The 15234-nt window shown below is 42.0% G+C and overlaps 1 protein-coding gene across 4 annotated transcripts; it reads right to left on the bottom strand.

Moving 5' to 3' along the window:
- Positions 1-2074: 2074 nt before the first annotated feature.
- On the bottom strand, positions 2075-12741 carry tcf20 (transcription factor 20). Of its 4 annotated transcripts, none has more exons than XM_029437434.1 (5): positions 5546-12741; positions 5286-5379; positions 4753-4816; positions 4492-4570; positions 2075-3671 (listed from the first exon to the last, which is right to left on the bottom strand). In XM_029437434.1, the coding sequence occupies exons 1-5, from the start codon at positions 12698-12700 to the stop codon at positions 3639-3641; spliced, it is 7425 nt and encodes a 2474-aa protein (XP_029293294.1). In that variant the 5' UTR covers positions 12701-12741; the 3' UTR covers positions 2075-3638. The 4 variants fall into 4 exon arrangements, with proteins under 4 accessions (XP_029293294.1, XP_029293295.1, XP_029293297.1 ...); XM_029437435.1 differs by having other exon boundaries at positions 4479-4570; positions 5546-12740; XM_029437437.1 differs by having other exon boundaries at positions 4767-4816; positions 5546-12740.
- Positions 12742-15234: the final 2493 nt, after the last annotated feature.

Raw genomic sequence — 15234 nt, 5'->3', positions numbered from 1 at the left:
GGTCGGACACAACTGTGAGCATCACACACAAGCACACACACACCCTCCTCTTCTTTAATCCATCCGTATAAATCCAAACCAGACAACTCTGTTCCATCTGTTTTCATTCCTAGACTTATTTTGATCTATTCCATTCATCTCTAAAAGCATGCAGCACTCACTGTTTTGATGTGAAAATCAACATGACCTTGAAATAGTGAATACATATGTCAGATACACACTGGACAATATTGCTTTGCAGTACCATATGTATACACCAATTTTCAGTGACTTTGAGAGGTGGTGACTCCACAAGAGGGGAGTCACTTTTTAAAATACATCAAATCCTAAACTAGATGATGTTCAATACTTTTAATTACATAAAATTATAGGCCTGTATTGTTACTCATTTTTATTTTCACATTTAACCCGACCGGTTGTGTAAAGTTTGCATTCGTACTACTACTTTGACGTTTCAACCATTTATCCATTACTTTTAGCTATTTCAACCGTTTCCCCATTTTTTAAAAAGCATACTATTAACTGTTTATGCATTAGTTTAAGCTATTATTTAATTGTTTCTTAATTACTTTTAGCTATCCATTTAAACTTGTTGTCCATTATTAATAGCTAACTATTTGTCCATTACTTTTAGCTAGCTATTTCTAATGTTTATCATTACTTTTAGCTAACCATTTCTATTGTTTATCATTACTTTTAGCTTACCATTTCTATTGTTTATTATTACTTTTAGCTAACTATTTCTATTGTTTATCATTACTTTTAGCTAGCTATTTCTAATGTTTATCATTACTTTTAGCTAACCATTTCTATTGTTTATCATTACGTTTAGCTAACTATTTCTATTGTTTATCATTACTTTTAGCTAACCATTTCTATTGTTTCTTATTATTTTTAGCTAACCATTTCTATTGTTTATCATTACGTTTAGCTAACTATTTCTATTGTTTATCATTACTTTTAGCTAACCATTTCTAATGTTTATCATTACTTTTAGCTAACCATTTCTATTGTTTATCATTACTTTTAGCTAACCATTTCTATTGTTTATCATTACTTTTAGCTAACCATTTCTATTGTTTATCATTATTTTTAGCTAACCATTTCTAATGTTTATCATTACTTTTAGCTAACCATTTCTATTGTTTATCATTATTTTTACCTAACCATTTCTAATGTTTATCATTACTTTTAGCTAACCATTTCTATTGTTTATCATTACTTTTAGCTAACCATTTCTATTGTTAATCATTACTTTTAGCTAACCATTTCTATTGTTTATCATTACTTTTAGCTAACCATTTCTATTGTTTATCATTACTTTTAGCTAACCATTTCTATTGTTTATCATTACTTTCAGCTAACCATTTCTATTGTTTATCATTACTTTTAGCTAACCATTTCTAATGTTTATCATTACTTTTAGCTAGCTATTTCAGCCATTTTGACCATTTAACCTATCCATTACCCTGTAGCAACATCGCAAACTGCAGAAGTACCTGACCTACTGTAAGCCAATGCAGCAGAATACAAATCTTGGTTCATAAGGAGTCAACAGCATTTATGACGTTATGATGAAAATATTGAGCTAATGCACCCGTTTACACCCGATGATATAAATGCCACTTAATTCTGGATTTATCTTTAATGACAAATGCATTTTAACATCTGTTTGAACTTTTAACCTGAGCTAAATTAGAAATTTTACTTTTTCAATTTTTACATTGAAGCTGCTCTAGTTTTAGCTTTAAGTCAAATTCTTCATTATGACACTTTTCAGACACAAGATTGACAGAAACACAGACTTGACCTGGTACAACAGTTTCTACACTCAAGAAAGTGCATTCACAACCTGTCTTCTACAGACAGTTTGAAAGAGTCAGAAGGGGGTTATGAAACTTAAAGGCAGGAAGAAGAAACAAGGAAAAGAGACAGAAATAGAGACGGAGATAGCTTGTGTGCATATGAGCCAGAGAGAGATGATTGAGAATATATGTGCAAAAAGAAGAAGCGGGAAGCAGAGACAGAGAGTTTGGTAAAAGTGGGAAAGAAATTGGGGCAGAAAAATACCAGATAAAACTGAAACCGGTGGATTTATCAGTGCAACTAAAGTGACAACATTAAGTTTCAGAAATAAGAAGAGGAGTGTACTTGAAGTATTTTTTAAGTGTATTCATAATTCATATACATATTGACAGGTTTCTAATACAGCATGGTTTTGATAGTGTAACTGTCTTCTTTCAGCTTGACTTTTTTTTTTTTACAAGAATAACAATAAAAAATGATAAAGACAACACCATGTACGACGCACTTTTAAATTTTATGGCAATGCTTCTTTTGAATGGATTTTGCATCTCCCGATCAAATCGCTGCTGTGTTACTAAAGAATGAAACCATTCAGAAGTACTTGGTAAGGCTTACTCCCCATTAGCCAGTATGGTTGGCCAATCACAGCCGTTCATATGACACCCTCTCCAAAGTTTCCAGTTCCAAAAATGTTTTCATAACGTAGAACATAAGCACATGTGCACCACCGTACACAGTTCCACACAGATGAAAACTTGTCAGTGTCCTGTTCATCTTTTTCCTGTCAGCATGGTTAGAGATGGCGGACACGCATTAGTCCATAGTGTTATCTCCTCTTACAAGGCTCTGTCCTTCTCTTTGCACATAACGAACATTTGTACTTTGAAAAATAAGATTGTGTCCATCGGATTTTTAATGAATACTATCTGTACCGTAAAAACCCCAGTGATGAAAAATAAGAACACTTTTCAAAAGGACCAAAAATGGAATCAAAGACCCAAGATATTGGCATTTTTTCACTTTCTCGCACACACGCACACTCACTCACTCACACACGTGACTTTTGAAAGGCAACAGATGTCCGTTCTCCAAGGCAATAATGTCTTTGTGGCAAACTCGACCCTGACATTCCAGACAACATCACTCTGGCTCCTCCCTCTCCAGGAATGAAAAAAAGAAATAAATCCAATTCATGTGTTGACTGAATATAAAGTGAGATACATCCATTTCATTTTCATGAGTAAATACTGACGAGGATACAAAAATAATAATGAGGACTAAAAAAAATTATAATTGTGGTCATCCTAATATCATAAGATAAGATACTACTTGTGAGAGGATATAAAACTCTCTCCATTTCTTCTCTGGGTTAGACACCCAACTTGCTCCCAATACACCTCTTTAAAAGCAACCAAAAGAACACTTAAAAAAACAAAACAAAAACAGGTAAATGATAATATAGATGATAAAGAGTTTTACACTTCAATGGTGTCTGAGAAAAATCAAAGTAAGCCTAGAGAGGAAGTTTGTTTCTTTTGTTCTCTTCAGAAAAGTTCCTTTAGTTCCTTCGTCAGTCTTGACGTCTCATTTTATTCCGCTTTGTAGTTTTGTTTTACTTGTAGCTCCATTCCTCTATGTTGCATGTCTGTGTATTTTTTTTTCTGCTTTTAAGTAAAGAGCAACAATTCTCTTAGAAAAAAAAAGGTTTCTTTTCTCCAAATGTAAATAATGCTGCTTCCCGTTGAGAAATTGTACATTCCCTTTTCGTTGTTCTCGTTGTCACAGATGCCAGTCCTGTCCTTTCACATTTTGGGCTGCTTCACAGACAAGTCTCATTTTCTAAGTCGTCTATTGTCCAAACTAACCTAGGAAAGGGAACACAAACAAATTGAAATTAGTATCATCAACAAGGACCCACGCATTTTGATACAAAGAATGAAATGCTTTCACACATCACAATTTCTTTAATGGAGACGACCTCTGTGAGAAGTCTTCTGAATTGGACCAATAGACAGAAAATCACAGGTTCTGTTATTATTGCCAGACTCATTTACTGATTATCTGACTCACTCACAGACACATTATGCTAATAAATGTGTGTGCATTGATGCAAACACCCAAATCTCTCTTTCGTTTTTTTATCCAATGAATTTTAAAAAATGTATTTCAATTGTAAAATTTGATTCGCATCAAAAAGAATATATTTTTGCAAAACGTGATGAATTAAGTGGGAAATAAATCAGAATCTTGCTTTAACCTTACTGAGAAAGAAAATAGTTATGGTGTGCCTTCAGTTTCCATGAGGACAGGCTGATTGAAAGTGAGGGGGAGGTAGTGAAAGGGAGTGACAGGCAGCGGTGCAGCCACTAAGATGAAGTGAGGAGTGTGAGAGCAGGAGGATTTCTTTTCTAAGAACCAGCCAACAAAGAGTGGAGTAGCTATTGTATTGCTGTGTGAAATTAAATTGTCTGAAAAGAAAAGGTATAACCAGCCCTGAGGCAACAAATTAGTGCCCATTCAAAGAAGGTCCATTAATGAGAAACCAAATAATGATTCCCAAATGTGTGTTCACATAATGTGTTTAGGAGAACACCCTGAATGTTAGGACTATGGTACATGCTACAAACACACAAATACAGGAACACAACGCACACAACCGAGTCTACACTTACAGCTCTTAGATACCTGTGTCTCCTCTTCTTCTGTGTTTCCCTCAGCCTCTCTCTGACTGCTCCAGGTACACTGGCCGGATGCTCTGAGTAAACTGAGTGAAAGAGAGAGGAGACGCGAGAAAGAGAGAGAAAGACAGAAAGAAAGAACATTTCCAGGGTTAGAGGAAGAGATTGAAAGAAACGATTAAAAAATAGTGATCGGGTGATGACGAACTAGATCGGCAAATGAAAAAGAGAGAGGATTTTCAATGAATCACACAAAACGAAGACCAACCTCTCCTTCTTTACCTTGTGCTTCGGACACCGCAGTGAAAAGTTATCTTCATTCAGAGAACAATCTGGAAGAGGGGAGAATATAAGTATGGCACATATATTTCCAAACAGAGCTCTTACAGTAAAAAACAATATTTGTGTTTTAAACATGCACAAACATCCATTATTGGAAAACAGTATTTTACATTAAATAATACTTTACCCCCAAAATGAACATTTGTATATTAATTACTCATCAGAACATTTTGTTTTTCTCACATGCCTCCACGGTGAACGAAGAAAAGTCTTGATGAATTGGGGCAAAACTATATAATAACAAAACTGGCCCCCATTTACTTAAATTCATCAATCATTTTCTCTATTTACGGATTCTTTGTTCACCTTGGAGGCATGCGAGAAAAACAAAGTCTCTTCAAGAAATCAAGTTAACACAGGGTTGAGTATTTGATAAACTGATAAAATGTTCATTTTGTGGGTGAAGTATTCCTTTAACTTACTTTTTAAAGAGTGCTCGTATTTAATGCATTCACTCACCTGCTTCAATAGCGCACAGGTAGTGGTAGCGAAGTGTGCAGCCTTTACTGTAGCAGCCCAGGGTTGAGCCAACCATCTCACAGTACGAACAGCACTGAGCAGAGAAGAAGAAAGAAGAAATCACTTAACACATTACACTATGAATAATATACTGCAGAGCATTTGTTGTGTCTTTCTAACAGTGACAGTCAACACCAGACATAAGTTAAAAACATGAAATATCCCAAAAACAAAAACAGGTAAATATAGAGGACACTCACCGTTTCTCTGGCACCATCTAGTGCCTCCTGCAGGCCATACAGTTTCCCATTGACAAGATACACTCCACTGGTCCACACCATGCATCCTTCGTGGACCCAGAGCTCCTCTGGGTCCATGGGCATCTGCGGCAGCTGGGTCAGTTGTGCCAAGGGCCCCAGGGAGTCCAAGGCGGGTGGAGGAGGCTGGAAGGGCAGAGACGCCTTACTGTTGGATGGCACCATTCTGGGGGAATCCTCACTAGATTTGTGCCTCCTTTTAAAGCGGGGGTGTGAGGTCAGCTTTCTGTGTGGAGGTCGCTGTTGAGCGTCATCTGTTGGCTGCTGCAGCTGTTGCTGGATTTGTGGCTGTTGCTGTTCAATCTCAAGGTCTGGCTCTCTCTTAAGTTTAGGGATAGGCCGGATATCTAGATTCATGTCCCAGGTTAGAGAGGCTGTTTTACTGGTGTAGGAGGAAGTGGAGGAGGAGGAGGAGGAAGAAGAGGAGGCGGTGTTACTGAACTGGCCGGTCATGTGCATCATCATTTCCTCTCTACCAGCTGTGGGGGTAGTTCTGACTATTTTGGTGAGAGGTATTGGGTTTGAATCTAGGCTGACGCCGTAGTCACTCTCAGTTGGGGGCTTGGTAAACTGAGCGTCTTGTGTTTGCGTGTCTTGGATGGTGCTCAAAGCATTTGAGCTTATGTCTGAATTTGGTCCAGTTTTGCTTGTGCCCGTGGCCGCTTGACATTGTCGGACCTGGGGCTGGTTCTTGGGGAGCTTTGCGGCATATTCAGCTGGATAGAAAGGACCGTAGAGATCTCCAAGGTGTTTGTAATTCGCCCATTTCTGACACAGGCAGCAGAGCAGGCGGCCCGAGTGATTGGTCTCAGTAATCACAGGGCCTGAAACAACATAGCCAGATGAAGGAAGTGCTTTTCCTGACTGAAGTGTAGTTTCCACTTCGTCTGTCTCCCTTTTCTCTGATTCTTTATCTCTCTTAGATAACTGTGAGGAAAGAGCTGAGGTCAGGAGACAATCAGTTCCACTCCCGCCTGCTTTTCCTCCGACTGCACTACGCTCTCCTTTCATCTTCTCCTCCTCAGCATTTACAATGGTGCACACTGCCCCAATCTCTGGTATTTTGTTCTCCACATGTATGTGTGGAACAAACGGGCCCTTTCTATTTGTATCCATGAATACTCCATTTGTGCCGGGGCTCCCTCCTACCCCTAAAGGTGTATCTGGGTCGTCTTTGGCCACTGGTGGTGCCGTCGGTGCTCTTCTTCTCCTCCTCTGTCGTCCTCTTGCTTCTAGCGACCCGTCTTCATCTTTCACAACCCTGCGTCTCCTTCGCACAGGTTTGACCTCGATCTCTGGCTGCGTGTCCTCACTTTCAACATCTACTTTCACTATCTGGGTTAAAATAGGTGGGGTCAGTGGGGGAGTATTTTTATTGTCTGTCAGAGGGGGTTCTGCAGTGGGTGGTGGTGGTGTGCTGCTGGTAGTGTACTCCAACGGTGGGGTTGTGGCACCAACTGTAGTTTGAGTGAGTGGGTATGGAGGAGCACTCGAAGTTGTGTTCTGAGCCTGGTCTTGAGGCTGGCCCGGCCCCTGTGTTTGGGCTTGGTTCTGGGCTCGTTTTTGTTTATTCACACTCCCAACGGGCCGGCCCTTCTTCTTGCCGGATGGGAAATAGCCTTTAGGCACGGAACTGTCTGATAACTTAGAATCTTGTGGTGACAGACTAGACCTACCAGAAGACATCTGATGTTGCCTATTCAGCATGTGACCTTGAGACTCACTATGGTGGGGTGGGGTGGTTCCATAGTAGTCACTGCCGGGATAATCATCAAACCCCATGTCAGATTCTTGAAGTTTCTGTCGAAGAAGGTTTTCAGCAGACTGCTCTCCTCTTCTGGTCTCAAGCTGCTGGTAAGTGTTGGTGAAATGTTGAATATCTGACAGGGCAGATGAAGATGGAGGTGGGGAATCCTGGACTGGGCAAGGAAGAGGCGGAGGAGGGGGTAAAGGTCCGAGCAAAGCAAAATCTTCCTTGTCACCAGACGCTGATGCTCCAGTGGCTCCTAATCCAAAGTCAAAGTCTTGTTTTATGGTTTGGGACGTTTGATGAGGATCACACGGGTAGGCAGACGGAGGTAAAGGCCCAGTCTCATCAATACCTCTGAAGGGAATCATATCATTTAATGAGTGACTTTCATCCATGTAACTATCATCCCCTCCTAGAACCCTGGGGAAATGTGCCAGGTCTTGGTCCTGTGAATCATTAAACGGTGGTATTTCTGAGTGAGAGAAGCCTGGGTAATGATTTGACTCATCATCAACATGGCCTGCTGGCTTTTTAATATTTGGTGTGATTTTCTGCACTATTGCCTCCAGTTTCAAACCTCGCCCTTTCCTGGGAGGCAAAGCCTTGGTGTTACCACCCGATGGAGATAGAGGTTGTGAATAGGTGTTCTCTCCGGGCAGAGGCGAGGAGAGTCTGGGACATGGGATATCTGAACTGGATGAGTCGTCTTCATTGTGATGGCTCGACTCAGACTGAGCCCCGGGGGAGTGATGGGAATTTGTGGCAGCCCTCTGCTGAGAGGCATCCTGTAGTTGCCTTTTAGCGGGAATAGGAGAGATAAAAGAACGAACTCTCCTTCGCAATATCAGCGGATTTGTGTCTCCAGAACCCCCAGGTTTAGTCTGACGCTGCACCTGTGGCTGAGTGGAATTCATTTCAGCAGGAGGCTTAGTGGAGCTGGGAGGAGGTGGGAGGGAATGTTTGGCTTCCTCTGTGGCCCCTCTGGAGACCTCCGGTTCAGCAGCATTTTGGCCATGAGTCATTTGTGGAGGAACCAGAACATGTGAAGCTACAGGAGCAGCATGATGTGGTTGTGTTCTGAAGAAGGGGTCTCCCTCTAACATTCTAGCGCCTTCTCTTCCAGAGTGTGTTGACTCCCACATTTTCAAATCAAAAAAAGCACTTTGATGATGGAGAGAAGTTTTGACCGTGTGTTGTTCAGCCGGCATTTCGGTTTGTAAGATTCTTTGCCTCTGTTCTGATTGGCTGACCTTATGTCTTCCTGGAGATGAACCGGGCTGCATCATCATTTCCTTTGATGGCCTGTTCATTGCTTTTACCCAGTCATTCATATCATGGGGGTGATGAGGGGGGCCGCGAGGGTGAGGATACATTTGAAGCTTATTTGTGGATTGAGTCTGGGGGGATAAATTGTGGTATGGATGGTGGGAGGAAAAATGGGGGTTACTGCGTGGCATCATATTCCCTTCTCTTGCATCTCCAAATCGATATCCAGGAAAACTGCTGCCACTGCCAGTTGTTAAATCAACACCATGAAGATAGGACTGATGCCTTGAAGGTGAAGATAAAGGGTTAGTGCTCAACAGATGAGAAGGCAAGGGTGTAATATCAACATTACCTCGCCTATAGGGGTCAGCATTCAATACAGATGAATGAAAAGACTTGGAATGAAACTCCAGATCAGCCTCATTAGCGCCGCCGCTGCCATGATGATCAGTTTGTAAATTTGCTGCTTCTGTTCCGGCCTCTTTTGATGCCGTTTCCATTTTCACCACTTTATTCTCTCCAATATCCTTTCTACTCAGATCATTGGCTGCTCCTGGAGAGGAAAATGGCTGTTGAATCACAGAGGCTCCACTCTGACTTTTCTCCCGCTCTCTCTCTCTGTCACTTTCCCTGTCCCTCTCTGGTGTGCTGCGTCGGTTTGGCGACACATCACAGATGACAGAGCGCCGCTCTGATGGGGCTAATATGGAGCCTGATGATTTTTGAGACTCAGCTTGACCAATGCTGCCTGTTAGTGGCTCTGGCTCTTGCAAGAGGAGTTCCTGCACAGCAGAGGACGGAGTGGACACATTAGATAACACTTTTCTCTGTGGGAGAGAATAGTCAGCTAAGTTTATATGTTTTGTTGGTTGCTGAGGATCTGCAGCCTGTGTTAAATGGCTCTGGGACACACCCACTTCGGTTTTCTGAGCATTTTGCAATATCTTAGTAATGGACACTTCTGACTTCACAGAGGACTGAGAATCTGTGGTAAAATCAGGCTCACTCCCATGCCTCTGGTTTGCATGTGGGGGCTTTCCAGAGCTACCCATTTGTCCAGAATGAGACGAAGCCTCAGTTATGCCATACGGGTGTCTGCTTTGAAACTGTTGTTGTTGGAGATGGGCAGGAAATGCCTGCTCTGGTCTGCCATATCGTCTATCTAAATTGTAACCTTGAAGAACTTCTTGTAAAAGGCTTGGAAATTGTTGTGAATTATCCTCATGACCTTTAACTCCTGCTCCTTGCCCTCTCTTTACCAAAGCCTCTGCTACAGAACCAGCATCTTTAGGATGCACAGGGCTGTAACCAGCTTGTGACTGTTGGTACCCAAAGTATCTAGAATTTGATTCCATTACACCCGCTGGGCCAGCCCTGCCTCTGTTTTTCATTGACAAATCTGAGCCATATGTTGATTCTTGGTAGCCATATTTATGTGGTGCAGACTGGGGAGGATTTTGAGGCCGTCCAAAAGTAGATTTCTGGTGAAGGGAGGAATATAAACTCAGATCTATACCTTCCTCTCCGTTATGACTGCTTGACTCTCTTAAGAAAGAGGGTTTCTCTTCTATACAGTTGTCCTGGGGATGTTTGCTTTTTTCAGCGTGACTTCCATCAGACCGAGCAGAAACAATCACACCAACACCACTGGCACTCTGCTGTTCATCAGAAGTATGCTTTTCTACCCTCTCATTATTGTGTGATCTGGAAGCAGTGTGCAACCTGTTTTCTTTGTCCTGACAATTTTGTGAATTGACTTCTCCATCTCGCTGCATTTGGCAACTGCCCTTCTCCGTTTTGTCAACTGTGCCTTCACTTTCATTTTTGATGACTTCATTTTTAATTTCAGTTGCCCTCCTATGGCCACCTCTGTGGTCATTATATGTTAGACCAGGCTCTGAGACACAATTTGGCTGTGGAGGAGGAATATTGGAGGAGGTGGATGACAGGGATGAAGAATCTGGAGGTGTTGAATGTGAAGTTGAGCCAGTCTCTGATAATTGACATCCAAAGGGCGGAGATGTTGATGAAGATGGACCTTGAGCTTCATTTTTTGTTTTGGAAACATTTGGTTCTTTTGACGGTAAATCGGTGTGGACTTTTTTAACAGCTGATTCTTGCCCAGTCTGTGTTTGACTCTGAGAGGGAGGTTTATAACCAGTTGGTTCAGATCCACTGCTTGCGCCACTCATCTGCCTCACTCTCCTATGTTCCCCCTCAGAAAACTGCTCCTCACGCTCCACCTTGGTCCCCGACGAGCCCCCAACTGACATCAATGAGGAGTCTTCATCAGCACCAGCATCTAAGCTGGCACCATCGCCTATCCCAAGTGCACTTCCATCTTTAACCGTGCTAGTACTTGAGGCTGCACTTGCATTTCGACTCCTTGGTTGTGATGGGGGTACACCGTGTGTTGCCTGTTGCATCTGCCCTGTATCTTTCCCCTTCTTCATTGAAAGCACAGAGTCGGTGAGGAGCATGTGCTGAACTGTGTTTGGTAAATTGGCTACTTGTGAACTCAAGGCATTAAGACTATTCAGGCCAGCATCCTGCATTTTGTCAAGTGGAGAGGATGAATAAATAGCGGAGCCTTCCTCTCGAGATCCGATTCCTGTGCCTAGACCCAATTTGTTGCGGCCTGTTGGAGGAAAACTGCTCCCTCCAACTGCACTCATGCTGTGAGCTTTATGACTGCCACTGCTACCACAACTACTGATGCTGCTATTTGAATTGGGTGTGGGACTTAACTGTGGCATGGTCTGCAGTAATCTTCCTTGACCATGGCTGCTACGGGGGTTTGATGTATGAGGATGTGAAGGACCATGACTTGAGGGGTTTCCATGTACCTCTGAGACACCCATCAAAGGGGAAGGAGAGGAGCTACAACTGGGGGAGTGCACTGCGGAGGCAGCTGGTGAGGGGTTGGATATCGGGCTAAAGTTTTGGTTAATTTGGGTTTGTTGAGCATTGGGATGCATTGGGGATTTGGCCATTTCTTGAGATGCTGCTTGAGGTATACTGGGATTGGAGGCTTGATGATGTTTAGAATAAACAGAGCCTGGAGAAGGGCCCTGGTGCTGCATTTTGAGAGAATTGTCATAACCTACCCCTAAATTGTGCTGTGAGTTGCGGTGCTGTAGTGTGGCTTGCTTGTGAAGTGAAAGTGTCTGTGGGGAATATCCAGGATAATTTGAAGCATGGTAACTCTGTTGAACATTTTCCATTGGCCCCACATTGTTAGCAGCAACTGAACTGGAGACTGAGTTTGAACTGGAGTTGACACTGGGAGAACTGTTGACTTTGGGATCGAACCCCGTGCTAGCAGCCCCGTCGAGATATCTCTGTGGAGGGGGGCTGTACATTCCTGACGACGCTGTGGATGCTCCACCCTGTGGGGAGTAGAGTGGGTATTGAGGGGTCATTCTGTGCCCAGAGTGTGGATAGCTTCGATGCTGCTGTCCATGGTGGGCAGTCGGGAAGGTTTGTCCAAGCTGGCGGTGCTGCATCTGAGATCCTGGCACTGACTGCATTGCAGCATTCTGACTCATATTGTACTGATGAGAAGGAGAAAACGCTCCAGCACCAGCACCTCCACCTGAACTAGCACTGGAACCATAGTCTACTGGATATGGTGACATCAGGCCAGATGCTGGTGCTGAGCCAGATCCAGCATGCCGGTACTGGTGAGGTATATGTCCATCGATATTAGGGTACCCAAATCCTGCCCCATAGGCCATGCCCCCCCTTCTGTGCCTGTCTTTTCCACCCATTGAAAAATAATAATCCATGGCGTCCTTCCTGTAAGGGTTGTTAGTGTTGGCGCTGTGAATATTACCCTGTGTTGGTGGTGCCTCCACAGCCCCTCTGTTTCTAGCACTGTAAGCAAGCATGTGGCTGGCTTGACTGGGGTGGTGATGGGCTCGGTGCAGGCTCTGCTGTTGCATCCCTGCGTAATCATCTGTCATCCTTGGGGAGATCTGGGGGTCTGCTGGCTGAGGGGGATACGGAGTTCCCCCTGCACCCCTCCCACTGAACCCCGGGGGGAGAGAAGGGGGAGCCGGGCTGTTAGAAAAATTCTGCATTGTTTTTTTTCCAAATTGGGATTAAAACAGGAAATATCTGTCAGTGACTATACCAGGGAATGCTTCTGATCAGATACAAGAAGGCTTACGGCAGTGACCATAGATGACAAAGAGAGAGTCTATGGCCTGGCAGTAAAACAAGGAAATGCTTTGAAAAAGCAAAGAGTTCAAGCTGAGGAATATATAGATATATATATATATATATGTATATATATATATATATATATATATATATATATATATATTTATCGCAGATGTTATAATCACTTCCTTGTATCAGAAAGTGGGTAGGGACGTTGAAAAGAAGAGGATCTTTATCAATATATGAAAAGGCCAAATGGTAAAAGTCTTAATTCTTCAATGTGATAATGGTATCATTGTTTTCACTTAAAAAAAGAAAAAAGAAAAAGAAAGAAAAAAGGTTCACTTTACAGCTGGGTCTCAAAAAATGGAATTTCAAAAAAAAGAAAGAAATAGAAGAAAATAATAAAGATGTAGTGAGCAGGCTTCTTCTGCAGAAAAATACAAGATTAAAAGTGAAGCAGTTTGGCACTGAGCAGGCAATGATATCATAGACGTCTGACACACCACCATGTGATATGTTCAACCTCAAATGTCTTTACATGTATACGCTCCGCTATTATAACAGCTCAAGCAAACAGAGCTATGTTAGGATTGAATTATGTTGTGGTCCAATAGCATCGTGTGCAAAAACAATCTCAATAAAACCATTGAGAATGTGTTCTGTCACAACAATCCTTCAGTTCATCGATATGTTTGCCAGGACCTGACTCACACCAATGCGAGACCAAAACTGCAGTAACTCGAATCAGGAGGTCTGAATACAGACCCTCATTAAACACTCCCAGAGGCAAACACTCCATTGATATTCTCATCAGCTCTTGGATGCAGAGTGTAATACTTTTTGAGATGTTCCTTTTCTTGGTCATTCCCTTTCAAATACTGTTTTTTTGCTACGGCATGCATTCATTCGGACTGTAGAGATCTTTGGTCCCTATTTATTAATTGTTCTTTTCTTGACTCTTGAGTTCAGATTCTTCTTGGAGCTCTGCTGTATCTTCAGCATGTAGCTGCCTTACCTTTCTTTCTTTCTGTCAACCATCATTTAATTCTACCTAGTTCCAGGGCAACAATTTTCCAAAAGGAGGATAATCCATTTATTCCACTTCGAGTTCAGTCAATTCAAGCTCCTGTTTTCTCTTCAGTATTTCCAGGCAGAGAAGTTCCTTTTCCGGGAGCTGCTGACCAGAAGCCTTCACAACTCTGCAATTACAAAAAAGATTAATCAAAAAAAGTTACCACACAAAAAGGAAAAGGCACTATTTATTTACTATACCTTGTGCTACGGGTCTGTTGTTGTAGTAGATATAAAGAGTAATGCACTGTGGTCAAACAATAACACTAAAAAGCTTTTTTGGGATTAGTTTAGTCTGTTTGTCAGAGTATTTTTATTCAACAATTCAGTGGTAAATTACAAAATATTTATCAATTCAAATACAAACTTAATTAATGAACTTAGTTTTGAGGCTTTGAAATTAAAAACGGTATCAAATATTACATCAGTATTTTTACCACTGAAACCACGTAGGTCCATCACAAATATATTCAATAAACCAACAAAAATGTAAACATTACTTCCCTGTTGCACACATTCAAGTTAAGAAGGCTTGCTGGTCTCATAGCAACACCCCTGTTTTAATATGCACTGGGAGTACCACCTTTACTGTGGTTTGGAGCTTAAACAATACATGCCTAAGCTGTCTCTTCTGACTGATAACAAACAGGGTCGGTGGAGAGAAAAGAGTGTTTGCGGCAGCATGCAATTAAGGCAACAAAGTAACATAGACAAGGACACAAACACTACTTCACATGTAAACAAACAACCCCGTAAAGCCAAGACAGAAGCAGTCCATCGCCCGCCTCTTTGAACTAGACATAAGACCATTAATGTTAGTGTATTTAAAATGTTTTAATGGGCTTTAATGATTATGGGTGATAATTAAAGGCATGACGCCATCTTTATGAGGTCAGTCCCCATAATTGCCTGCGTGTGACACAAGCCTCTATTGTCCCACTGTAAAACGGTTAACGGCTCTAACAGAACTTTTGATTTTTGTTATAGTAGTGTCGCCTTACACTGAGCCACACAATAACAAACCCTCACTGTTTATGATTACAGCTATCAGTCAGTGGGTAGCTACTGTTATTTGTCTGTCTATCTCATCATAAGTGTGAACCTATCTTCACCAATGCAATGTATAGCTATTTCTCCACAGAGAAAGTGATGAGCAACTGAAGGAACAAGGGGGAAAAAACAGGACCAGGAGGGCTACAAAACAGACTGGTCATACCTTGTCTTCTGAGATGAACATCCTGCATACAGGTCTAATGTTCAAGTGTCATATCTAAGGGTCAAAGCTAGTGGGTGATGCAGTGTATTATTTGGGGAAAGTTAGAAGGACACTATTGATTTCCTTGTCTAATAGCCCCTACCTTGGTTACTAATTAAATCA

The sequence above is a fragment of the Cottoperca gobio genome, chromosome 8 (genome assembly GCF_900634415.1).
Source record: "Cottoperca gobio chromosome 8, fCotGob3.1, whole genome shotgun sequence".
NCBI lineage: Eukaryota > Metazoa > Chordata > Actinopteri > Perciformes > Bovichtidae > Cottoperca > Cottoperca gobio.
The sequence above is the reverse complement of the archived record's forward strand: the minus strand, read 5'-3'. Positions and strand labels throughout refer to the sequence as shown.